The sequence below is a fragment of the Salmo salar genome, chromosome ssa02 (assembly GCF_905237065.1).
Source record: "Salmo salar chromosome ssa02, Ssal_v3.1, whole genome shotgun sequence".
Taxonomy (NCBI): Eukaryota; Metazoa; Chordata; class Actinopteri; order Salmoniformes; family Salmonidae; genus Salmo; species Salmo salar.
The window spans coordinates 47,170,720-47,196,943 of record NC_059443.1 but is presented as its reverse complement, the minus strand read 5'-3'; the positions used below and the strand labels follow the sequence as shown (position 1 = coordinate 47,196,943).

The 26,224-nt window shown below is 41.8% G+C and overlaps 1 protein-coding gene across 8 annotated transcripts in view; it reads right to left on the bottom strand.

The window, feature by feature from the left end:
- Window positions 1-26,224, bottom strand: part of ptprub (protein tyrosine phosphatase receptor type Ub) — a 406,174-nt gene that overhangs the window by 73,780 nt on the left and 306,170 nt on the right. For 5 of the 8 annotated variants that reach the window (XM_014169371.2, XM_014169389.2, XM_014169409.2 and 2 more), the window contains 4 exons: window positions 21,227-21,365; window positions 14,197-14,226; window positions 13,876-14,033; window positions 1,268-1,455 (listed from right to left, as the gene is read on the bottom strand). In XM_014169371.2, the coding sequence (XP_014024846.1) occupies window positions 1,268-1,455; window positions 13,876-14,033; window positions 14,197-14,226; window positions 21,227-21,365 (515 nt within the window). The remainder of the gene's footprint in view (window positions 1-1,267; window positions 1,456-13,875; window positions 14,034-14,196; window positions 14,227-21,226; window positions 21,366-26,224) is intronic. The other 3 variants (XM_014169399.2, XM_014169418.2, XM_014169437.2) reach the window with 1 other exon arrangement.

Below are 26,224 nucleotides of genomic sequence, written 5' to 3'. Positions count from 1 at the left end.
ACAGACAGGGATGGAGCTCACCCCAGAGTCTGCTCTTGACTGGAGAAGTATCCCACCGGGGACAAATGTTTCAGGGCTGTGTGCCCTCCAAAATGTGGCCCGACGCATCCAGACAGCCATGGAAATCAGCCGTTACAGAGGTACTGGAATAATAAGTGGGTTCAGTTCTGCTTCTCTGCCAAAACAAAAACATTGCCCTCTCTACCTACGGTAAAGTTCAGACTCAGTTCCACAGTCTGAATGTCGAGAGATTTTTTTTAATTGTATTTAACTAGGCAAGTCAGTTAAGAACAAATTCTTATTTACAATGACAGCCTACCCAGGCCAAACCCTCCCCTAACCAGGACGATGCTGGGCCAATTGTGCACCGCCCTATGGGACTCCCGATCACGGCTGGTTGTGATACAGCCCAGGATCGAAACAGGGTCTGTAGTGACGCCTCTAGCACTGTGATGCAGTGCCTTAGACCGCTGCGCCACCTGGGAGTCCTCAGGAGATAAGTGAACCAAGTGAGACTCTCCTTAACACACGCTCCCTTATGCATAAAGAAGTTTGGAACAGAGCCTATAAGTCCCCCAAGGCTTCTCTCCTTAATTGTAGGCGATGATTTCTCAAAATGTCTCCCTCATTGTGCCGTGCACCACTTAAGAACACTTTCAACTTGGTGGCATCCTATACATCACACCACAGCCACTTGGCAGTGGTGAAGCCCAAAAACCTCTATTTAGAATTCTCCTCCAACCAGAGTACAGAGGATCTTCTTTTATCAGTGTGGTACTGGAGGACAGCCAGGGGTTGGGAGCCACCGAGCCCCCAACGCTGAGGCAATTGGCGGTCACTGAGCTGGGGAACAAAGGGCCTCCTGGTCTGGAGAACACCTGGGGATTAGGGGGCTTCATCAGCTATACTGCAAACAGCAACTCTGACAGAGGGGCTATTTGAGCTCTAGACAATGATGATTTAATAGTCTCACAGTCAACTTGGTCCAAGAAGTGTCTTTTAACCCTGATCATACATTTCTGCAGTCTGTAAGAACTGGGATGTGAGTGATAACTTCACACAATCTGATTACTAAACGCATAATCACCTGTCTACAATTTTGACTTGTAAATCATGACTTATTCTACATTTTAAACCCCTAAACAGTGTATGATGACATGACTACAAACTTGTATTTTCTCACACCTTCCCCAGCAATACACCCTTATACCATCCAAACACACATCAGCCACAACCATGCACATCAGCCACAACCCATACTGCCTACCTCATACTCCTGTTTGAAGCCGTAGCCCTCTGCAGTTTTCATCTGGTTGATGTGCTGGAGAAGGTCGGCCACGCGCACAGCAGGGTGGAGCTGACCAGTGTGGTAGGGTGAACCCTTATGCCCACACTGGCGTCGCGGCGAACCCCCCAGAAGACTACTGGACTCGTTCACTGAGCTACGCTGCTCACCTGTGAGAGGAGGACAAAGGAAGGGGGCACCATTAGGCATAGAGCTTCACACAAAGGTGGTATAGCCTGTTTCAGAGAAATGTAATGATCGAATATTGTAAGAGCTTTCATTGTCTGCTTATGTGCCCCCTTAATTTATCCTAGGTTCTGACTTGATGTACAGGGAGAATACTGTAAGAACGGCCCATGTTCTGAATAATGTCGCTCTGTCAATTTCAAAAGTGCTGAACAAATAGGCAACATATTAGGCTACATCCGTTTCAGCTTGCTCATGTCTTCATCAAAATTACAGCTTGCCTCGTAACTGCTTATCGTCATATATGTCATTGCATAATTTGTACATCTGCATTGTTATATTGCTTATATAGGTCTCTCATATTAGCATCTTATTAATCATTTTAGGCAATGTTAATTGCATTTAATTGCTTGAAATTTATTGTCAATCAGTGTTGCTTCCTAAGTGGACAGTTTGATTTCACAGAAGTGTGATTGACTTGGAGTTACATTGTGTTGTTTAAGTGTTCCCTTTATTTTTTTGAGCAGTGTATAATGTTGTTGGGTCAGTAACTTACCACCACTCTCTTGGAGAAAATCACCCTAGGTAATTATAACACACAATCTTACATTGTGTGTTATAATTAGCTAGGGTGATTTTCTCCAAGAGAGTGGTGGTAAGTTACTGACCCAACAACATTATACACTGCTCAAAAAAATAAAGGGAACACTTAAACAACACAATGTAACTCCAAGTCAATCACACTTCTGTGAAATCAAACTGTCCACTGAGGAACCAACACAGATTGACAATAAATTCCACATGCTGTTGTGCAAATTGAATAGACAACAGGTGGAAATTATAGGCAATTAGCAAGACACCCCCAATAAAGGAGTGGTTCTGCAGGTGGTGACCACAGACCACTTCTCAGTTCCTATGCTTCCTGGCTGATGTTTTGGTAACTTTTGAATGCTGGCGGTGCTTTCACTCTAGTGGTAGCATGAGACGGAGTCTACAACCCACACAAGTGGCTCAGGTAGTGCAGCTCATCCAGGATGGCACATCAATGTGAGCTGTGGCAAGAAGGTTTGCTGTGTCTGTCAGCGTAGTGTCCAGAGCATGGAGGCGCTACCAGGAGACAGGCCAGTACATCAGGAGACGTGGAGGAGGCCGTAGGAGGGCAACAACCCAGCAGCAGGACGGCTACCTCCGCCTTTGTGCAAGGAGGAGCAGGAAGAGCACTGCCAGAGCCCTGCAAAATGACCTCCAGAAGGCCACAAATGTGCATGTGTCTGCTCAAACGGTCAGAAACAGACTCCATGAGGGTGGTATGAGGGCCCGACGTCCACAGGTGGGGGTTGTGCTTACAGCCCAACACCGTGCTGGACGTTTGGCATTTGCCAGAGAACACCAAGATTGGCAAATCCGCCACTGGCGCCCTTTGCTCTTCACAGATGAAAGCAGGTTCACACTGAGCACGTGACAGACGTGACAGAGTCTGGAGACGCCGTGGAGAACGTTCTGCTGCCTGCAACATCCTCCAGCATGACCGGTTTGGCGGTGGGTCAGTCATGGTGTGGGGTGGCATTTCTTTGGGGGGCCGCACAGCCCTCCATGTGCTCACCAGAGGTAGCCTGACTGCCATTAGGTACCGAGATGAGATCCTCAGACCCCTTGTGAGACCCCTTGCTGGCCTTCCCTGTAGCTCAGTTGGTAGAGCATGGTGTTTGCAACACCAGGGTTGTGGGTTTGATTCCCACGGGGGGCCAGCACAGGGAAAAAAAATGTATGAAATTAAATGTATGCATTCACTACTGTAAGTCGCTCTGGATAAGAGCGTCTGCTAAATGACTAAAAATGTAAAAAATGTAAATCATATGCTGGTGCGGTTGGCCCTGGGTTCCTCCTAATGCAAGACAATGCTAGACCTCATGTGGCTGGAGTGTGTCAGCAGTTCCTGCAAGAGGAAGGCATTGATGCTATGGACTGGCCCGCCCGTTACCCAGACCTGAATCCAATTGAGCACATCTGGGTCATGTCTCGCTCCATCCACCAACGCCACGTTGCACCACAGACTGTCCAGGAGTTGGCGGATGCTTTAGCCTAGGTCTGGGAGGAGATCCCTCAGGAGACCATCTGCCACCTCATCAGGAGCATGCCCAGGCGTTGTAGGGAGGTCATACAGGCACGTGGAGGCCACACACACTACTGAGCCTCATTTTGACTTGTTTTAAGGACATTACATCAAAGTTGGATCAGCCTGTAGTGTGGTTTTCCACTTTAATTTTTAGTGTGACTCCAAATCCAGACCTCCATGGGTTGATAAATTTGATTTCGATTGATTATTTTTGTGTGATTTTGTTGTCAGCACATTCAACTATGTAAAGAAAAAAGTATTTAATAAGATTATTTCATTCATTCAGATCTAGGATGTGTTATTTTAGTGTTCCCTTTATTTTTTTGAGCAGCATATTATAGTATCCCCTCTTTGCCAGTGAGTCTCTTTTGTTCAACAAAAAGTTCAGTAATAGACCCATGTAATTCCAGTTCATATTGCGAGGGTTGTTTTGTTTGCACAATGCGCTGTCAGTGCGTCTGCATATTGTCTATAAAAGTGGATCCTCATGATTGCATTGTCCTTCCTTTTTAGACCACATAGGCCTAATAAAATACTTCAAATGGTAGACCAACAGCTGAGTCTGGGACTCTCTCTCTCTCTCTCTCTCTGTGGTGACTTGAAGAGTAAAGTTAAGGCCTCAACATCTTGCTTAATTTATCTGAACTAACATCTGAATTTCTGTCGCTGTCCATTTCAAAATTGCTGAATGACTTGGCCTACCTCATCGCAGCTCGTTTTTCTTGCACTTGCTTATACATAGAGCTAAGCGGTAATTATATAAGAACAAACATTGTGAATTTACTGAACATAAATGTAATAATGTTTGAGTATTATTCCAAAGGGAAAACTCATGTCGACATTCATTATTATTGAAGGAGAATGTGGTTCTTATCCAGTTACATAAATCAACACGGAGTCAATAGAAACCATATTTATTTAATCAAGTCAGCCATAAGCTCTGCTCTCGGGACAGCTTTATGTGGACCTAAACTTTTGTGGGCACCGTTTGTCAGTTATAGTGCATTAACTGCATTTAATGTGTTGTTTAGAGAGAAAAAAAATGGGTTGTTTGACATGCTAAAATCGCCACTGCATAGGCTATAGGTATATAGAAAAATGGTGTCAGATTGAACCCAGCTATTGTATGTATTATTTAAGTTGCTGACAGTAAAGTGAGATTGGTTTGTTATATAGGTTTGTTTGGTTAGTAATATTTGATTGAGATGACACCATCCAATCTCTCTTTGATTAACTATTAAGTACATTAGGGCCGGTTGTATAAAACATCTTAAGTGTTTACCTTAAGGAATAATTTCCCCTTACCTAATGGAATTGTTTAAGGGTGTTGCATAGGGCCCCTCAAATATTTCCTTAGTTTGAAGGGATGTATGGCAGAAAGCGTTTCTGGTTACCATGGAGACAGCCGGATTCACTGACTAAACTCAAAGAGATTGCTTTCATTTTGTGAGATAGCAAAATAAAACTTCTACAAAACTTCTACAATCAAGACAGGATAACCAAATTGCTTCAGAAGGAAATAAACCACATTTCTTGTAGTTACTTTTTTCTCAACTTGTTTATATTACTTTCTAGTACATCAAGCTAGCTTACAGAGTAGCTGGGTGATTCTGCAACTACGATCACTTCTATGTCCTCAGGGTCAATTATGGGGATTTAAAAAAAAAAAGTTTATTCTTTACATGTTAACCTGTCTGGGCTAGGGGGCAGTATTTTCACGGCCGGATGAAAAACGTACCCAATTTAAACAGGTTACTACTCTGGCCCAGAAACTAGAATATGCATAGTATTAGTATATTTGGATAGAAAACACTCTGAAGTTTATAAAACTGTTTGAATGGTGTCTGTGAGTATAACAGAACTCATATGGCAGGCAAAAACCTGAGAAAAATCCAAGCAGGAAGTGAAAAGTCTGAGAATTGTAGTTCTTCTTTTGATTCTCTATCGAAGCTACAGTGTCTGTGGGGTGAGGTTGCACTTCCTAAGGCTTCCATTGGCTGTCTAAAGCCTTCAGAAAGTGGTTTGAGCATTTTCCTGTCACTAGGAAGATAATAGGAGCTCAGTTTCTGAGTGGTCTGCCTGGCAACAAAGGGATTGAATATGCGCGGTCACGCGAGCACGCCGTTCATTCTTTTTCTTCTTGAATGAATATGCTATTGTCCGGTTGGAATATTATCGCAGTTTTACGTAAAAAATACCATAAAGATTGATTTTAAACAGCGTTTGACATGCTTCTAAGTACGGTAATGGAACATTTTGATTTTTCGTCTCTCGTTCCGCGCTCGCGTGTTATGCCTTTGGATAAGTGATCTGTACGCACGAACAAAACAGAGGTATTTGCACATAAATATGGATTATTTCGAACAAAAAAAACATTTCTTGTGGAAGTAGCAGTCCTGGGAGTGAATTCTAACGAAGATCAGCAAAGGTAAGAGAATATTTCTAATACTAATTCTGAGTTTAGGTTGCCTCGAACTTGGCGGGTGTCTGAATAGCTCACCGTGATGGCTGAGCTATGTACTCATCTCTATGAAAGTATTTTAGCTACTTTTCAGATGCATTTTAAACCTCAATTTCACTGTTTTACCTTTGTCCTTGACCCAAACTTTTGAGTTTCTACTATGTTTTTCAATGAGAAAACAATAATTGCACATTATAATGTTATCTACTAGAGAAAGTCAATTAAATAAAATCTATATCAATATTTATTGTGAGTATGCCCTTTATATTGTTGACACAACATATACCTGTCCTTTGGTAGTGGTGTCATTTCCACCAGAGGGCAAATTCCTCATTAATAAAGTTTTGTCAAGAGAATGTTAACTTAGTTACCATGGAAAGGTATTGCAACACTGAAGCACATCACTGCAGTGGATAGTTGTTCCAGATGTGATGTCCAGAAGTTGAAGCAAAATCATGGAAAATATTGCTTGTGTAGAGAATATTTTTATTGTCAGTCATTTCCAAACAGGTTATAATTTCTTTAATTTGTGGTAGACTTTTGAGAAAAAAAGTGTATGTTATGTATTTAGTGTAAACTATATGCTAGCCATAATACTAGCCAAAGCAGTCTGTCATTTTTTGCCCAAAACTGTAGAAGTGTCATTTCCATGACAGTCATTTCCATCACAAACTTAACAGTGGTGGAAATGACAAAAATCTATTATGTTATTACTTTGTACTTTTTTTTTTACTTTAGGTTTATTTCATCATGCTTTAAATTAATTGAATCTAGAAAATGCTCCAAGGTGTGCACAAGTTGAAAAAACTTAAGTAGTATTGTTCTCTGCTTTTAAAAGATGCCACATAAAACAGCATCGAAACAAAATAAAAAATAAATATCCTATTCGATACCAGGAACATCTGCAAATAGACAGGGAGAGATACAGGAAGAAAAAGAAAAGGGAGAAGTGAAATCTATCTCTGAGTTTACAAAGCGAAAACAAAGAAGCAAGGGAAGGAAATGGAAATGCAACCAACGGAATAGAAGACAGATTTCAAAGAGAACAGTTGCAATGGAGACCTACCTATCAGGCAACACACCACCTTAGTCACCAGATGACTTGCAGCCAGAGCATGAGGTCAACATACCTGCCCCTAACTTACCTGCCCCTAACTTACCTACCTCTAACTTACCTACCCCTGATGCATGCCCTGATACCCCTTCCTCATCATCTGCAACAGGATTGAGAAGTTGAATACTTGCTGGAAGGAAAAGGTTTGGAAGAGGTCACTCAAAAACAGATCTTTGCATGACAAATGTCAAACTTTATAAACTTTATGGAAAGCTGAGAAATACAAAATAATGTATGATCAACTGATGAAGTAAATGGAGAGACAAGATTCCCCAAAGACAAAACAGGAATTGAAGGGAACTCCGAAGGATTTTATTGTTTCAAAATGCCTGGTCAAAGGGCAAATGAAAACAGGCCAACAAATCTTCAATACTCCAGGGAAAAAAGTGTAACATAATTACAAAGCCACAGAAGAGAAAATCACTAGATTCTATGAACGTGATGACAACAGTAGAGCAACAGAGAAAAAGGACACACTAATGAGGAACAAGAAGAAAATCCGTAGTGCTTCTTGAATGGCACAATTTAGAACCTATATCAGAATTTTAAGAGGGAATATTCAGAGATGAAAATGTCCAATTAATTCTGCAGAAGGCATCCTTTTTGGGTTGTCAAGCCAACAGTCCAGGATAGGGACACATGCCTCTGCAAAACCCATGCAAACCTCCAGCTCATGGCAGTAAATCTACAGCGTCACAAAGGGTTCAGCTGCAGCAACATTGAGAACCTTACTGAGTCTTTGTGCTGTGAGAACCTGACGAAAAAGTGCATGTACAGAGTGCTCCCTTTGCCAAGCAAAATAGCTTACATCTGCTGGTGAGCAGACATGGTGGTTTGAGTTGAAAAACAAAGCTGAAGAGAGAGAAGGAAAAACCAAGAGGGAAACATGGAGAAGTTCACTGTACATTTGACAGTAAAAGAAAAGGTGTGTGGAACACTACAGATTCTACTGGAGGACTTCTCCAAAGGATTGAAAGAGAAGTTGGGGGAAATACGTGTACAACATTTAACATCAATACTCCAAACTGAGAGAATTAAAAGAGAACCTCCAGAAAGAGGAGATCATCGTGCATATTGACATTGCAAAGAACTGCCTGTATAATTACACGAGTGAAATACAGGCGTTCACTTTGGTGATTCTCACAAGCAGGTGAAACTCCACACCCGTGTTGGACATATCCCAAATTATACAGTTTCTCTTTGCTCATTGAGCTCTTCTATGCGAATGACCCCCATGCAATCTGGGCCCATATCGCAAAAACACTGGCCTACTTCCTTGAGCTCTGCCCATCGGCTACTTTTGGAAACTTACTTTGTCTTAAATTAATTAAAAGTTTAACAATGGTTGTTGTTCAAACTGTTTGTAATAAGATATTGTTTTCATACGTTTTTTTTTTTTTTTTTTTTACATTGATGTAATTTCCACCACACCCATATTTTTGGGGTAAATTAGTATATTATGTATAATTTACATTGATTGAATTGTTTTAGATAGGGAAATCATATGGTTGTTATCATAATCTCTCAAAAAGATTGGGTGGAAATATCTCATTTTTCATGATAAATACATTTTTTTCAGTTTATACATTGTGTTTAATTATTAATATTAGAAAAAGTTTAATAATGACTTAAAATATTATTCAATACAAATGAATGTACAAATGTGTAAATTAATTTTATTATATTTAATTCAACTAAAATTGCCATGATGGAAATGACATTTGTCTATGGCTGTCTGAGAAAAATGACAAAAATATATACATTCCTGAATACTACGATCGCAGCCATTATCAGATATTATTTCTAAACAAATCAAAGACAAGTATAATAGTGGTAAAATTGTGTTTCTGTAAGTTTCACTTCTGAAAGCTTGCATGGACAAAGTGCCCTAAGTTGCAGAATCACCCAGCTAAAGATAACTAGCCAGTTAGCTTTGTAGCCATGGATTGTGTACCTTCCAATATTTAGCTAACTACAGTAGCTGGTTGACGTTTCCCTTTTGTAACCAGAGCAGATGAAGGCAACATTCACCTCCACAAATGCTATTTACATTGATACTGAATGAAGCAGTTAAGGGACCTCATGGGCACCCTTAACTTTTTCACTTATTTAAAGTTTAAAGTTAAGGAAACTTTAAGGGAGAAGATAGGGGGGGAAATTAACTTAAGGTGTTTTACAGTGGTTGCTCCACAAAAAATGTTGCGATTTTACTGCGGTACTTAGAGGTCATTTGTGGTTTAGTACGGTACCCTGTGTCACCACTTCATTGCTCCAGACCAGCGCAAGGGGGAGTTAGAGCACTGATTATGCTTTTGGGTCCTAATGTGTCCAATTGACAATGAATGGGCGACATAAACCTAAATAGAAACTGATAATTGTTCACAACTTCAGTATTACTTACTAAAACTGTTACACTAAGGTTTTTATTATTTTATTAGGATTATTTTGCTCTTACTGTAGTACTGTAGGTCACTCCCGACTGGTCACGTTGTACAGCGCCTGAGTGGTGCAATGGTCTAAGACTGTGTTGCAAGCTGTGTTGCTACAGATGCTGGTTCAATACCTGTGCTGCCCTCGACTGGGAGACCCATGAGATGACTGTAGGTTTTTCTCACTCTAATTAGACCTCTCTGGGAAAGGCGTCCCGTCAGCGAGACACCTGTCGACAGCTTCCGGTGAAATTGGAGGGCGCACAATTCAAATAAATAATCATAAAAATTATGGATAATAAACATCTAGGTACATACAAGTGTCCTATATCGGTTAAATGCTTAAATTATTGTTAATCTAACTGCATTGTCCGATGCGATTGTTTGAGGACGGCGCGCCACATCAAAATATTTTTTACCAGCACAGGCTTCGTAAATTTCACAAATAGCGATTAAATATTCACTTTTTGAAAATGTTCTTCTGATTTGCAATCCCAAGGGTCCCAGCTACAACATGCATGGTCGTTTTGTTAGATAAAACCCTTCTTTATATCACAAAAAGTCAGTTAGTTGGCACCATTGATTTGAGTAATCCACTCGTTCAACGTGCAGAGAAAGGAATCCAAAAAGCTACCGCTAAACTTTGTTAAAACAAGTCAAAATATGTTTCTATTTAATCCTCAGGTACCCTAAAATGTAATTAAACTATAATATTTAATACGCAAAGAAGTATGTTCAATAGAAAAGCAAAATTATCAAGTGCGCGTCCTCTTTGTCAGGCAACTCAAAATTCTTCCTCGTTTGGGAAGAAACAAGCCTGAAACCTTGAACAAAGACTGTTGACATCTAGGGGAAGCCATTGGAATTGCATAGGACCCATAGCTTTCTATTGAAAGAGCATGGGCTCTCAAAAAAAAACATCTGGTTGGTTTTTCTTTGGATTTTCTCCTACCATATCAATTGTGTTATAGTCTCATACACTATTTTAAATTTGCACAAACTTCAAAAGTGTTTTCTATCCAATGTTACCAATTATATGCATATTCTGGCTTCTGGGCCTGAGTAACAGGCAGTTTACTTTGGGCACGTCAGTCAGACAGGAACTGGAGAAAAATAGACCCTAGCCTGAAGAAGAAATATAAATAAATAATTAAATGGCTTTATTTACAAATTAGTAACGTCTCACCCCATGTTCATGAACGACCCTTTTCCTCTCTCATTTTAAATCTCCAAAATATAGTTTTTTGAACAAAGCGATTATTATTATTATTATTATTATTATTATTATATAAAAGCCCTTTGGATATTCTCACATATATATTATTAATCCTGCTTTTAGCATATATATTGGTCATAGCCCCTGAGTGGCGCACAATGGGATTGCCTTGCAGTTCTCCAGCTGTATCCACTGAAAGTGCACGAGGTTCAAGGCATGAGGGCAAGGGGCACGGCATAGGTCGCAGAGCCGCACACAGAAGACAGACTTAGCCCATGGAGGAGGAGGGAGTGGGGGTGGACTCCCACCCCACCACACTTGGTAGTACAAAGCAACACTTTAAGGGGCATTGCACTAATAATGGCGCTGACTAGGGAAACGTTCCCGCTGTTCTAGCAGGTAGCTGGACAATAGACTTGCCTAGATGGAGGGTAGGGGGAGAATTCTATCGTCAAATGTATTTCTAAGTTAGGTTCTTAGTTAATAATACTTATGTATTAAAAAACAGAAATAAATGTTTTGGCCTTTACAAATATTATTTTGGCCTTTTCAGATAAAAAAAAAGGGAAAAAAAGGAGCGATTGTAAACTAAATAACCTCCAAATTAACGTTATATATTATCAAGTTGATGGCACAGTCATGTATGCGGCACCTACATAAAGCTGAGTGACTCACTCATTCATGGCCTTGGATCAAAATAAATAAGTACCAACGTTCTTTCTGATAGTCTAATAAATAAATGTTTTGGTTATCCTGACCTGGACACCATGTACAGTATTATAATGGCCCATTATGGGCTATTAGCAGGACAATATACCTTTACCAACACCTCTCTGTATTTTGATACTTTGTGGATGGGGCCTCCCCAGTGGCGCAGCTGTCTAAGTCACCGCATCGCAATGCAAAATCCGTTGCTACAGATACCCGTGCCGACCGCCACCGGGATACCCATGAGGTGGCTTTTGGTTTTAATTTAGAATCCTCCAATCCTCTATATGTAATTATTGGCGGAGAGTCACGTCATATTTTTAGATATACTGTAGGCCTACCGTAGGTGACATGAGTCTCACTAGTGTTGAGTAATGTTCTGTTAAAAGTGGTGTAGGTCTTATTTATTTAAAGTGCATATTGACGTTAGAAACAATAGGTTTTGAAGCATTAGCCTACAACTATTTTATCTCCGTTTTGCGCTGCTCTGAGACAAGCATGGGGACTGGTCTTGATAAATCAATGACATTTTTATTTTGACTGAATCTCCGTTTGGGTATTGTTTAGACTAAAATTATGGTGTAGAAATGTTATGCTCTTAGTGTAACCTTTATTTAACTAGGCAAGTCAGTTAAGAACAAATTCTTATTTACAAGGACAGCCTACTCCTTCCTCCCCATTGGGGAATTGAACGCCGGTCTCAAGCGTTCCCGTGCACAAGATGGGGATTCTTTAGCTAAATAGCCCAGTACTGTGTAGCCTACAGTACCTACAGCGCCATATTTTCTGTTCCATCCTAACGGAAACCCAGAGGGTTTTTCGTTTTTCTTGGAATATAAACACCATAATATTAATCAAATGAATCCCAAACTCTAAAAGTAATTGGAAAGGTAGATACAAATTATTTGTGACATTGTGGTTACAATAAAGAATGTAAACAAGATGCTGTGTTTTTATTTACAGTAGTGATGGACAGCTGGTGGCATTTTGAAAACAGGTTTTCAAACACTTGTAGCCCGATTATCAGGACAATAGACTCTTTATTGCCCGGCTACTTTAGGTGTGAACATCTCCCTACCTGCAATGTATTCGATGCTTAAGTACTCTGAAGTGCTACATTTGTAACTCAAAACAGCAGTACAGTATTTCTTCATCAACATCTTTATGCTTTCGTTAATAAAATAACTAGAAAGACATTCAAAATGCAGATGGTTATTTAAACTACATTTTAGTTGCACTTCCACCCTGCTCTACGACTACGGGTAAAACCTTGCCGAGATGATCAATGTATTTGTTGCATTGTAGTATCATCAATTTCTCCAGCCAAAATGTCTTGATGGCCTCAAAAGTTTGTACACACCTACTCATTCCAGGATTTTTTCTTAATTTTTACTATATTGTAGAACAATATGAAGACATCACAACTAAAAATTAACACATATGGAATCAGTTAAGAACAAATTCTTACAAGGACAGCCGACTCCTTCCTCCCTGTCGAGGAATTGAACCCCGGTCTCCCGCGTTCCCGCGCACGACACAGTGACTCTTTAGCTAAATAGCCCAGCACTGTTGGACAGTGCCATATTTTCCATTCCGTCCTAACGGAAACTCAGAGGGTTTTTCATTTTTCTTGGAATAGAAACACCATAAAATTAATTAAGCAACATTTCTTAAAATCAGTCTCATATACTATGTTCTTACAAAAAAGGTTTTAAATTCTCTAGTACAGCCACTATTGAAGGCTATCAAATGCCTCTCAAAGATACCCTTTGGTGGTCAAACTAGCATTAATGGTACCAGTGGTTGGCACTTAAATAACTTGCCATAGAATTTTGCAGCATCGCGCAAGCTGTGCTCTAGTATGCTGCAACTTTTAAAGGACAAACCACTGTATGCAACTGAGCCCAGGACATGAAAACCAAGATGATTTCTTTCCTTTTCTGTTATGCACCTTCATATTTCAAGATATCGAGAAGGAAGACGACTAGAATTACAAATCATTTTCTTGCCTGAAGGTGTTCCACTTTACTTCTGTTTGCAATTTTCTTTTTCTCGTTATATTATTTTAGACTATGGATCTGCTGCAGGGAGTATAGCCGCTTCTGAGGTATATGAAGCTTTTCTAAGACTAAATGGATGTTGTGGGAGGTATGAAGTTCACACACAATATTGTGGGAGCATTTGATTAACATTTTGGGAAAAACTTGTCCTAAGTGATTATGTTGAGTGAATATTTTAGACCTCAGGTTTTCCACGGATTAATCATAGTTTGATTACAGGTGTCTTGTTTTTATTTGAAAGCACATACTGCAGGTGTGTGTGTGTGTGTGTGTTTATGCCTGTGTATGTGTGCGTCTTACTGCGCGTGCTGCAGGTGTGTGCCATGCGTGCTGCAGAGAGGGCCATGCGCTCATCCTCCTGCAGGGTACTCTGGTCAGTGAAACTGCGCTCCATCGAACCCATGTGACTCTTCTCCTGACGGTACGTTATGGGTGTCTTATTTATGTTCACTGGCTTCCTACAAACACATAGAGGGAGATAGAGAGAGTGGGAGGGGAGAGGGGGATAGAGAGAGCAACAGTTTTATTTGCCCACAAACCATTCATTGGCAGCCAGAGAGCACAAGTGGTGAATGACCGATTGGCAAAACAATGGAAAGGTAGGAGGGTGGCGTCACTTACGGATAGTAAGAGTAAGAGTAGTAGTCCCTTCTGGCGAGTGAGCGGGAGGGAGGGCAGAGGGAAAAAAAATCAAGAGAACGAAGATATAAAATGCAAGAAACGCCGGCCGAGGGATGGATTCATTAAAGTGAAAATGGCAACGGTCTCTGCAACGTCTGCTTGGACTGTGTGACTCACACATTTACCACATGGTGACAGGACCAAACCACAGCCAAAGCAGCTAGACCAGCCTCTAATTGAATGTCACTGCTTTCCCCTTTAACGAGTAAACCATGTCGCTTCCTGCCAGAGCAAATGTAGCAATCATACAGCTAAGAGCTAACTTCATGGTGGCTTAGTGGAGTAATCTGGAATAATGTGTTGGGGCAAGCAGCACTAGCTGCTTTCTTCTCCAGGGTTGTGTATGCCATAGGTGTGGACTCGAGTCATATGACTTGAGACTTGACTTCATTGAAAATAAAATACCTTGAGACATATTTTTCATAGGCCTTGATACACTACATGACCAAAAGTATGTGGACACCTGCTTGTCGAACAGCTTTCACTCTTCAGGGAAGGCTTTCCACTTGCTTCCATTCAGCCACAAGAGCATTATTGAGGTCGGGCGCTGATGTTGGGCAATTAGGCCTGGCTTGCAGTCTGTGTTTCAATTCAGCCCAAATGTGTTAGATGAGCTTGAGGTCAGGGTTCTGTGCAGGCCAGTCAAGTTCTTCCACACCGATCTCGACAAACCATTTCTGTATGGATCTCGCTTTGTGCATGGGAGCATTGTCATGATGAAACAAGAAGGGCCTTCCACAAACTGTTGCCACAATGTTGGAAGCATAGAATCGTCTAGAATGTCATTGTATGCTGCATTACATTAAGATTCCCCTTCACTGGAACGTCACTAGAGATTCATGGATAAGCCTAAGCCTAAGCCTAAGCCTCCCAGGATCCCCCAGGATTTTTTTTAAAGCCCACAAAACATATTTTCATCATGTATTTTTAAAGTAACAATGGGTGTAAAATCTATCAAAATAAGGTTATTTTTGGTCAAGGTTGGCTAAAAGTATACCAGTCTCATAGTTTGTGTGTAATGAACACGATGGGAGACAGAGAGCTGGTTTCAAGCGCAGGGCGCAGCAGGTGTTTATTGGTAAAGGACCACAGGAGGAGGCAGGTAGCTGGGTCCAGGGGCAGGCAGAAGGTCATACACAGGGGGTCCAAAAAGGCAACAGTACAGGCAGGGAAAAGGCTAGTAACGTCATCTAGGAGATCAGGTTGATAACAGGAAATCCAATAGTCTAAAGTACAGGTAGGGAATAGGCAAAAGGCGTCGTTAGTGAGGCAGGCCAAAACTATCATACACGGGAGGATTAAATTACGGGAGAGAGAGATGCAGGTCATGTTATACCATTAGAAAAACAGTATCATCCACAAAGGGGCAAAACTAAATTCAACTAATGAGCTAACTAAAATACAAAATAATTAGGAATAAAATCTGATAAAAAAGGAAGATCCCAAACAAATATTACAACCTATATTAAGGAACTGCTCCTCCTGCTTCCCTCATTTGATGCTTATTTTTTGGGTGGATGCATCAAAGTGTACCTCCTATTTTTAAAAGATGGCAAAGCGGTCAATGACACTATTGTGGCTTAGCGGCCCAAACACTTCACCCTCAATGGACATGGCTGCAAGACTTGCAAGCCTTTTCTGACCCATTGTCTTACGCAACCAGGAGTGCATACGGCGCAGTGCACTAAAGGACCTTTCACAGGAGCAGGAGAATTGTGAGGGCAACCTGAATGATTTCCTTCAGAGAAGGAACCATATCATCATCCATGAGGTTATGCACAGCAAGCATATCTTTGGGAGGACATCTAGCCTCTCTTTTCCAGGCAAGAAAGTTTCTGGCCACCAACAGCTCTTCTGTTTTAACATCAATACAGGTAGTGCTTGGTAAACTCAGTTCAGCATGATGTATCGAGGATTTTTTTTTATTTTTATTGGGGCTACATGCATGTATGCCTTTGAGCAGACCTGCATCTACAGTCGAGAATCGCTGGTCAAGCTCACAAACCATCCTGTCCAAGCAGGGAAGCAACAACTCTGTTTTCATTGTTTGGGAACATGACAATTATGTGCGTAAACCCAAGGAAGTCTTGCTGCATCTGCCTCTGGAATATTGGCAATTTCACAGAGTGCTTTGGTTCTGTCAAAGTTCTGTGGCAAATGCATCTGTGCGTTTGCCTATCAGTGTGTCACATACAGCTTGTTTGCCAAAACAAGCTTCTGCCAGGTCTACAGTCTCTTTCTGGAGGAACTTATGTAGTCCCTCAGTTATAGAAAGAAGGAACTGAAACATCAGTAGCAAATACACGGTGGAGAACTTATGAAGCTTTGCTCTCAGACCAACAGCCATGGGGGACCCAATGGCAGATAGACAATCAAAAATAGCAGTTAAAGTGTCCAGGATTGCATTTATGGACCGCAGCTGGCACGCCCAGTGAGTGTTTGAGAGCTGTACAAGTTCTGCTGATGCTATTCTAAGTTTGAACTTGTGGTTAACTAGGGATTTACTGAAAAACGAATACACATTCACCAAGAAACTGAAATGGTGTCCGTAATCTCTTGAGCACAGCATTCGATCATGTCATTCTGAGATTCTGGAGAGAGATACGTCGCATTTGATGGAGTATGGTACCTTTGCAGGAAAGGGTCAAACTCCTTCAAAAGCTCCATACATTCAAGAAAGTTCCCTCTATTTATGCTTTCACTAGATTCATCATTGGCACGGAAAGAGAGTCTTCCTAACATTGAGGTGACCGCAACAATTCTCCTCAGATACTCCCTTCTCTCTGCAATATCACTAGCAGATGTTAAAGAAAGCATTTTTCAAAATTTTGCAGCCATTACTGACAAGAGTGAAATGTAATGTTTTTGCCCCCCAAAAAATCTAAAAGAAAGCTTTTGTTGACAGAGTACTCTACCCAATTGTATTTCTCAAACCAGCAGTGCTGAAATGCCCTTTTCTGTGTACCAAAACTTTTGTGGGGTTAGCTATTCAGCTTCACTTGTCTGGGCCCAGTGTCTTTGTCACCTAAATCACTCTCATTTCTGGAAGGAGTTGCTGCAGCAGCTTGATTACTTTCTTTCTCTGGATGGGTTTGTTGTCCCTCCCTGTCTGGATGGGTTTGTTGTCCCTCCCTGTCTGGATGGGTTTGTTGTCCCTCCCTGTCTGGATGGGTTTGTTGTCCCTCCCTCTCTGGATCTGTTTGCTGTCCCTCCCTCTCTGGATCTGTTTGCTGTCCCTCCCTCTCTGGATCTGTTTGCTGTCCCTCCCTCTCTGGATCTGTTTGTTGTCCCTCCCTGCCTGGATCTGATCAGTGTTCCTCTTGCTCTGGATCGGTTTCTTGTCCCTCTTTCTCTTGGCATGCTTGCTCTCGCTCACTTACACAGCTCGCATGTTGATCTCTGCCTTGCACAGAAGCCTCTCTTTCTACATGATCCTTTAAGATATCATGAACATCATTTATTTATGCCTAACAAAAGTAAGACATATGCTGTCATATGCAGTACAAATTTAACTGAAAGCTTAAACATCTACTCTTTTTTATCACTAACCTTCATCAGACATGCTCCCTCAGCCCTGTCAGCCTCCAGCTTCTTTCCCTCATTCTTGTCTACTGCGTTTTGAAATGTATTGTTACTAAACTCATATTTACAATAACTCAAGGCTTAATAGGTGATTAATCAGTTTAAGTTTTAATTTGTTTGAACTGGTAAAATCTTCATTTCTCACCGGATTGGCCTTTGGCAGAGCTGCTGGCACTGCCTCTCGAAGAATTTCCGTATATCCATCTGACGTTAGTCGTTAGCTAGCCTACAGTTGAGAAATTGAGGATAATACAATGACATTGTGATCAACACTATTTCCTACTGATAATTGTTTTGCAATGGCCTACTGAATGAAAGCAATTGAGTATGAAAAGACATGTGCACGAGGTTACGTCATCTGTCTCATTTATAGCCTGGCACAGATGGCAAAACTGCATTAAATACAATGTTAATTAGATATCATCGCCACATAACTTATGTCGAATTTAAAAGACAATGTTAACCGTTAGCTAGCTCGCAACATCTGTTACACTGTAACTTACAGGAAGCCTCAAATAAAAATGTATTGGTCAACAAAGCTTTGATTATGACAAGTCTATAGTAGTGAATTCTCTGTTCTAACTTACCACAAATTCACATCGTAGCCTGTCTGCATGAATCCGTCCTCTCAGAGCCTTTTCCTGTTCGTTTACTGTTAGCTAGCAGTCTCAAGCCACAGAAGTAGCTTACGTTAACCAAAATGTTAGCTACAAGTAGGCCTAACAGTCACTAGCGCGTGCAGCAGCAGCCTCCCCCAGGTCCTAGTGCACGCCCAGTAAGAAGTTTAAGATGCGATGGAACGGCTGACGATAAAAGAAATCACAGAGAAAATATATTGACTGATATATTTATTTATTTAGGGGGGGGTCTAATGAATATTTTAATATTTTAAAATAGGCCTAGTGACGTCCCTGACTAGAACTAAGGGGCCTAGCCCGAACCATGAAAAACAGCCCCAAACCATTATTCCTCCTCCACCAAAGTTTACAGTTGGCACTATGCATTCAGGCAGGTTGCGTTCTCCTGGCATCCGCCAAACCCAGATTCATCCGTTGTACTGCCAGATGGTGAAGCGTGATTCATCACTCCAGAGAACGTGTTTCCAATGCTCCAGAGTCCAATGAAAGTCACTGAGCTAATGTTTGTTTATGGAGATTGTATGGCTATGTGCTCAATATTATAGACCTGTCAGCAACAGGTGTGGCTGAAATAGCCAAATCCACTAATTTGAAGGCGTGTCCACATACTTTTGTATATATAGTGTATTTTAATAGGCTACATATAGGGAAAGGGGGTTACCTAGTCAGTTGCACAACAATGCATGTAAACGAAATATGTATTTCGCATTTAACCCAACCCCTCTGAATCAGAGAGGTGCAGGGTCTGCCTTAATCGACATCATCAGCACCTGGGGAGCAGTTGTTGGGGGTTAACTACCTTGCTAAAGGTCAGAACGACAGATTTTTCCACATTGCCGGCTCGGGGATTTGAACCAGCAACCTTTCGGTTACTGGCACAACGCTTTTAGCTGCTAACCTGCCGCCCACAGTATGTTTGTTACACTGGTAAGGCATTTTTAACCGGAACCAACAGGAACCTTTAATTATATCCTCTCCATAGCCATGCAAATGTGACAGAGAGTGATGCAGTACTGATGCTTTAATAGACTGGAAACGATATGAACTGAGTTCTCCCTACAACATCCCTGCTATATGTGTAAATGTACACCTACCGGTAAAAAGTTTTAGAACACCTACTCATTCAAGGGTTTTTCTTTATGGAATCATGTAGTAACCAAAAAAAAGTGTTAAACAAATCCAAAAATATTTTATATTTCGGATTCTTCAAATAGCCACCCTTTGCCTTGTTGACAGCTTTGCACACTCTTGGCATTCTCTCAACCAGCTTCATGACGTAGTCACCTGAACAAGCATAGACCAGACTGAGTTATGATGGGGTTGGAACTAAGCTCATGAGGCATTTATATATCCCTCAAGAATTAGGGGTATATACAGTGCTCTGCGAAATTATTGGGACAGTAAATCATTTGTCTTTTGGCTCTACTCCAAAAGTTTGGATTTGAAATCAAACAATGACTATGAGATTACAGTGCAGAAAGTTACAGAAGCACAAATTGTATACCCACCAAAAAATGCTAACTTCCCCTGTTATTGTAATGGTGAGAGGTTAGCATGTTTTGTGTGTATGATATTTGTGCATCTGTAACTTTCTCACTCATCATGATTCACATTCATTTAGGATTATTTGTAATCATGGTAGCATCCACATTTATGTAGAAGTGATTAGAAACAGTCTACTCTTATTTACAATAAAAGTGACAAAATGTTTACCATTCATTTCTATTGGGCACAAAACCATCTGAAACACAACCAAAAAACAGCAAATGCACCCAACAAATGTGTAGTCACAAGCTTGATGTAGTCATTGCATGCTATGAATTTGGGAACACAAATACTTATTTTTTACTACTTTAATACACATTTACTTTAATACAAATGAATTTGTCCAAATACTTTTGCTCCCCTAAAATGTTGGGACTATGTACAAAAAGTTCTGTAATTTCTAAACGGTTCACCCAATATGGATGAAAATACCATTGTTTGATTTCAAATCCAAACTTGTCAAGTATACAGCCAAAAGAAGAACAAAAACTTCACTGTCCCAATAATTATGGAGGGCACTGTATCATTCATTTGAATGATACAAAAAAAAAATGTATTTAAATATCATAGAGGACCATTAAAAAGCAGGCAAAACCCAGAGACTCCCCTCAGGGCAGTGTTAAGTCACTCCTGTGAAAGGGAGTATATGAGTAGGGTGTAACATCTGGGTCATATACCACCATAAAAGGTGTGTGGGGCGACCCTCTCGTTTTCACCACCTGCGGGAAGGTGAGACCTTTGTGAGCTAGTGGCTAGGCTAATTATCTACCTTAAGCACACCTTTTCCCTCCCAATTAACCTCTCATTTATGGGTCACGCCACTGCCCGGCGTGTGTAATTAAATTGTATTTGCATTGAATTACATAATTCACACTAAGATAAGCTCTGCAGATGAGAACAGTGTGGTCCCTTTGATACACCATAAGGGAACGGTAGTGCATCTCTCTCTCTCCCTCTCCAAAACAACCTGGCCCTTTGGAAAGGCAAATACGAGTTCTAGGGAAGACTCGAGGGTAGAATCTAAAAAATAGCACCAACATTCTACAGATACACAAGCATGGTTTGTGTGGTCCAGAGAATTGTCAGTTAGGAAACAACTTATTTACCACCCTGTGTGGTAATCATGTGCCTCTGAGGAAAGTTACCTATTTGGCTAACTGAGTGAGGACCGAGGAGTGGGATAAAAATGTGGGCCAGTGACTCACCCCTTCCTGATTATGATGATGATGGCCCCCAGGAGAAGGATGAGCACCACCAGGCCCCCAGCACACACCCCCAGGATCAGCCCCATCTCCTCTGAGTGTTGGGACACCTCCAGAGCCCGTCGGTGGTCCTTACAGGCCGCTGAGAGAGAGTGATGAAGGGAGTAGGGGGGAAGCAGAGATGGGGAGGAATGAAGGGAGAGAGAAAGGAGGTGGGACAGAGAGGGGGGTAGAAAGAAAGAGAGCAAGAGAAAGAAGGAAGGAGAGATACAGACAGAGATGGTTGAGGGGGGGAAAATAAAAAAGGATACAGAGAAAGGAAGAAATATACAGGCTTAAAATGCAGGTCAATAATAACCAATGCGTATCATACACAACAGCCATCACTCTGTCAAATCCTGACTCGTAACATCACAATGGCTGCATTCACACTAACACCCTGACTGCTGAGAAAAGACAATGTTTCAAAACAGACTGACTCTTCACCGCCACATCTGTGCATTCATATGCACTGTTGAAATTATTTCTATGGCAGTATGTTTCAAGGGACGATTGTTACATATTGAAACAGTCTGGCTACCAGAATGTACAATAAAAACATTTACAAAAGGGTGTGTGGTGCCCACATTTTTAGCAGCCAATAGAGAATCACCATGACCTCACCGGCGCATCAGCTCCTGCTAATATAGACACCTTGTGTTCATTAGACAAAATAATTGGATGGGAGACACAAACAGACCACTGTCATGTGAGAGCTTTTCAATATGCAAATCATATTGGCTATTTCTCTGCTCTTTTAATAGCCATGGGGAAAGATTTGCGTCTCCTACGACAACAAAAGCCCTTTGTGTCTTCGAGTGATACACAGGATAGGAGGGATGAGATATACTGTATGAGGCCAGGGATAAAAGTTGTCTAGGACTGGGGGAATGTTTTGTGGAGGGTCTTCACAAACTTGCCACACTGAGTACCTGTTTCGGGTTCAACAGGCACCAAACAGAAGAACACAGACTGAAATAGAGTGCCTACCTGGACCTTTTCGTTTTCAACTGTGTGCCCTAATGAATGTGACTTTGCTTGAAGAAGAAGACATTCTGTACAACCTCAGTATGTTTAATGCCACATCAAAAAAGTGTTTTTTTTTGTGGAAGAAATCCAAGACAATACTAATCTAAATTCAAGATGATAGTGTGGTTAATTTAAATCCACACGAGTACAGTAGAGTATGGGTGGCAGGTAGCCTAGCCGTTAAGAGCATTGGGCCCGTAACCGAAAGGTTGCTAGTTCGAATCCCCTAACTGGCAAGGTGGAAAAATGTGCTGTTCTGTCCTTGAGCAAGGCAGTTAACAACTGCTCCTTGGGTGCCAATGATGTCGATTAAGGCAGCCCCCTGCACTTCTCTGATTGAGAGGGGTTAAATTCAGAAGACATTTCAGTTGAATGCATTCAGTTGTGCAACTGACTAGGTATTCCCCTTTCCCCAGTATAATTTCAAGGTGTCCCAGTGTCTGTAAGATACGGTAAAGGCCATTATTATAATAGCAAGTTACTCAACTCATTGGCACAAAGCTCTACACTTATGGAAATGGTAGGAGAAGCAAGAAGCTTTTTATGTCTTGTAGCAGGAACCCACTTATCTACTTTCTCTGTGTAGTGTCAGCCTCTCCTTAAGGCCCAAGCAGCTCTGCAACCAGCCCTACTGTGCCTTTAGGAACAGTTACACAGCCATTCCCTAGTGGAGGAGAAAGTCAAAGCTGGCCTAAGGAAAGAGGTCTAGATAGCTAGCTAGCTGTTGGAATAAAGGCTCACAAGGGCAGAATGAGATCTGGGGCAGAGGAAATGGAAAATAAGCCATGTTTTAGCCCTCTCCTTGTACAACCAGGCCCAGGGGCATTTTACCAACCTCATCCCTATGGGGGAGAACTCTTACAGTACATTTTGGAGAGGTTTGTGGTTGGTGCGGAGAGTTTTTTTAAAATGAAAAATCTCCAAATACTGTATATGATAGGGGATAGTCCCAAAGTTTTAGCAGCATTGTATGTACTCTGACACTAATGTTTTTACAGTCTATCACAAATATTCAGATAATTACCATAGATGTCATTGGTGTACAGATCACGTAGACTAATGGGCTCTGAGCCTTATGTCTCCCCTGACAAAGTGGATACATCCTTGGAGTTCAATACATGAGTATCACAGGTAATCTTTTTGTGTATCACAAGTTTGCTTGACATACAAGGGTGACAGGTATAACTAATTCAGCTAGCCTCCCTTCAGAAAGCATTCATACTCTGACTTATTCCACATTTTGTTAAGTTACAGGCTGAATTCAAAATGGATTAAATATATTTGTTTCTCTCACCCATCTTTTTTATTTATTTTATTTCACCTTTATTTAAGGTAGGCAAGTTGAGAACAAGTTCTCATTTACAATTGCGACCTGGCTACAGATCTACACAAAATACCCCATAATGACAAAGTGAAAACATGTTTTTAGAAATGTGTGCACATTTATTGAAAATGAAATACAGAAATATCAAATTTACATAAGTATTCACACCCTTAAGTCAATATTTTGTAGAAGCACCTTTGGCAGCAATTCCAGCTGTTGAGTCTTTCTGGGTCAGTTTCTAAGAGCTTTCCACACCTGGATTGTCAAATCCAATCAAACTTTATTTGTCACATGCGCCGAATACAAACCGTGAAATGCTAACTTACAAGCCCTTATACAACAGTGCAGTTCAAGAAGAGTTAAGAAAACATTTCCCAACTAAAATAAAAATTAAAAAAAACACAATAACGAGGCTATATACAGGGGGTACCGGTACCGAGTCATTGTGCGGGGGTACAGGTTAGTTGAGGGGGGGGGGTCAATGTAATAGTCCGGTGGCCATTTGATTAATTGTTCAGCAGTCTTATGGCTTGGGGGCAGAAGCTGTTAAGGATCCTTCCAGCCCTTTCTCTCCCTCTTCCTGGTTTGTCTTGACCCTTTATCTGTGGGTCGGCCCCACCTTCTGACGGTTCCCCTTGCTTCTGGGAATTGTAGTTTTGGCAGTCGGACATTTTGTGATCTGTAGTTCTGACCGGGGTGGCCATTTTAGTGATAGGGCAGAGCCCGTTTATTAGTTTTGCTTTCACATATTTGCCATTTATCACTCGACCCCCTTCTTTGCCACACATCTCCCCCCTAGATCCGACCCCCTAGGTCGGGCTACCGCAGCAAAATATGCGTGCATGTGGGATAACCATCCACATTTCCCATTTCCTTCCCTGCTCTGTCATTTAAGTCAAAGGGAAACGGTTGGAGACTCAAAAACCACCGCATCACCCAAGCATTCTTCTCTTTAGCCCTATGCATCCAGGTGAGTGGGCCATGGTCACTGATGAGGGTGAAGTGGCGCCCAAGCAGGTAGTATTTCAGGCTTTCTAGAGCCCACTTTACTGCCAGCGCCTCTTTCTCAACGACTGAGTAGTCGTTCTCCCGTGGTTCCAGCTTCCTGCTTAAAAACAGGATGGGGTGTTTCACCCCTTCTACCTCTTGGGATAGCACTGCTCCCAAGCCGACCTCTGAGGCATCCATCTGAACCACGAACTCTCAAAGTCTGGTACCACCAGCACTGGATTACGGCAGAGAGCCTCCTGTAATGTCCTAAATGCTTTGGTGGCCCTTTCATCCCATTTGACCATGTGTGGCCTTCTGGCTCTAGTCATGTCGGTGAGTGGGGCGGCCACTGTGGAATAACTTGGGATGTTCTTCCGGTAGTAACCGGTCAGCCCTAGGAAGGCTCGAACATGCTTCTTATTTACTGGTTTCAGCCATTCTCTAATTGCCTCCACCTTCTTAAGTTGGGGTTTGATTAACCCTCTTCCCACGGTGTATCCCAGATACTCTGTTTCCTCTAACCCCACGTAACACTTGGCAGGGTTCCCTGTGAGCCCTGCCTTTCTAAGGGCGTCTAACACTGCCTGTATCCGGGGTAAGTGGGAATCTGGGCTGTAGATCCCCTTGTCATCCAAATAAGCTGCGGCGTACGCTCGGTGCGGTTTTAGGACCTTGTCCATTAGCCATTGAAAGGTGGCTGGGGCCCCGTGTAAGCCGAATGGCATGACGGTGTATTGAAACAAACCATCAGGGGTTGCAAAGGCTGTCTTTTCTTTGGCACTGGGGGTCAGAGGAATTTGCCAGTACCCTTTGGTTAGGTCCAGGGTCGTAATGTACCGAGCTTTACCAATTTTCTACAGTAGTTCATCTACTCGGGGCATGGGGTAGACATCAAACTTGGAGATTTCATTCCCTCCTGAAAATCGTTACAGAACCGCAAAGACCCATCGGGCTTGGAGACCATCACAATTGGGCTAGACCACTCACTATGTGACTCTTTGATCAGTCCAGCTGCCAACATTTTCTCCGTCTCTGCTCTAATCGCGGCCTGTCGAGTCTCAGGTACCCGATATGGCCTCATGCTCACTTTTCTCCCTGGTAGGGAAACGATATCATTCGGCTGGGTACCTCTGAAAACACATCTGTTTTTCTGGATCAGGGTCTTTACTTCCTGTACCTGTGCTGGGGACAGAGTAGGTGGAATATTTACTTTGGCTGTCTCCTGAGTGTGTGTGGGGTACGTGACCATTAGTGTTTCTCTCTCTCTCCATGCTTTTAACAGGTTAATGTGAAAGATGTGTTCCTGGGGCCATCGACCTGGCTGTCGGATCTGATAATTAACTTCTCCTATTCTCTCCAGTACTTCATATGGTCCTTTCCATGTGGCTAGTAGTTTGCACTCTGCCGTGGGGATCAGCACTAACACCTTATCTCCCGGTTGAAATTCCCTCAGGGTAGCCTGCCGGTTATAAGTGTGCCGCTGGTGCTCTTGTGCTTGTCTCATGTGCTCTCTGATGATGGGCATGACTGTGGCTATCCTGTCTTGCATAGCCGTGACGTGCTCTATGACACTAGTATATGGGGTGGATTGGTGCTCCCAGGTTTCCCGGGCGATGTCT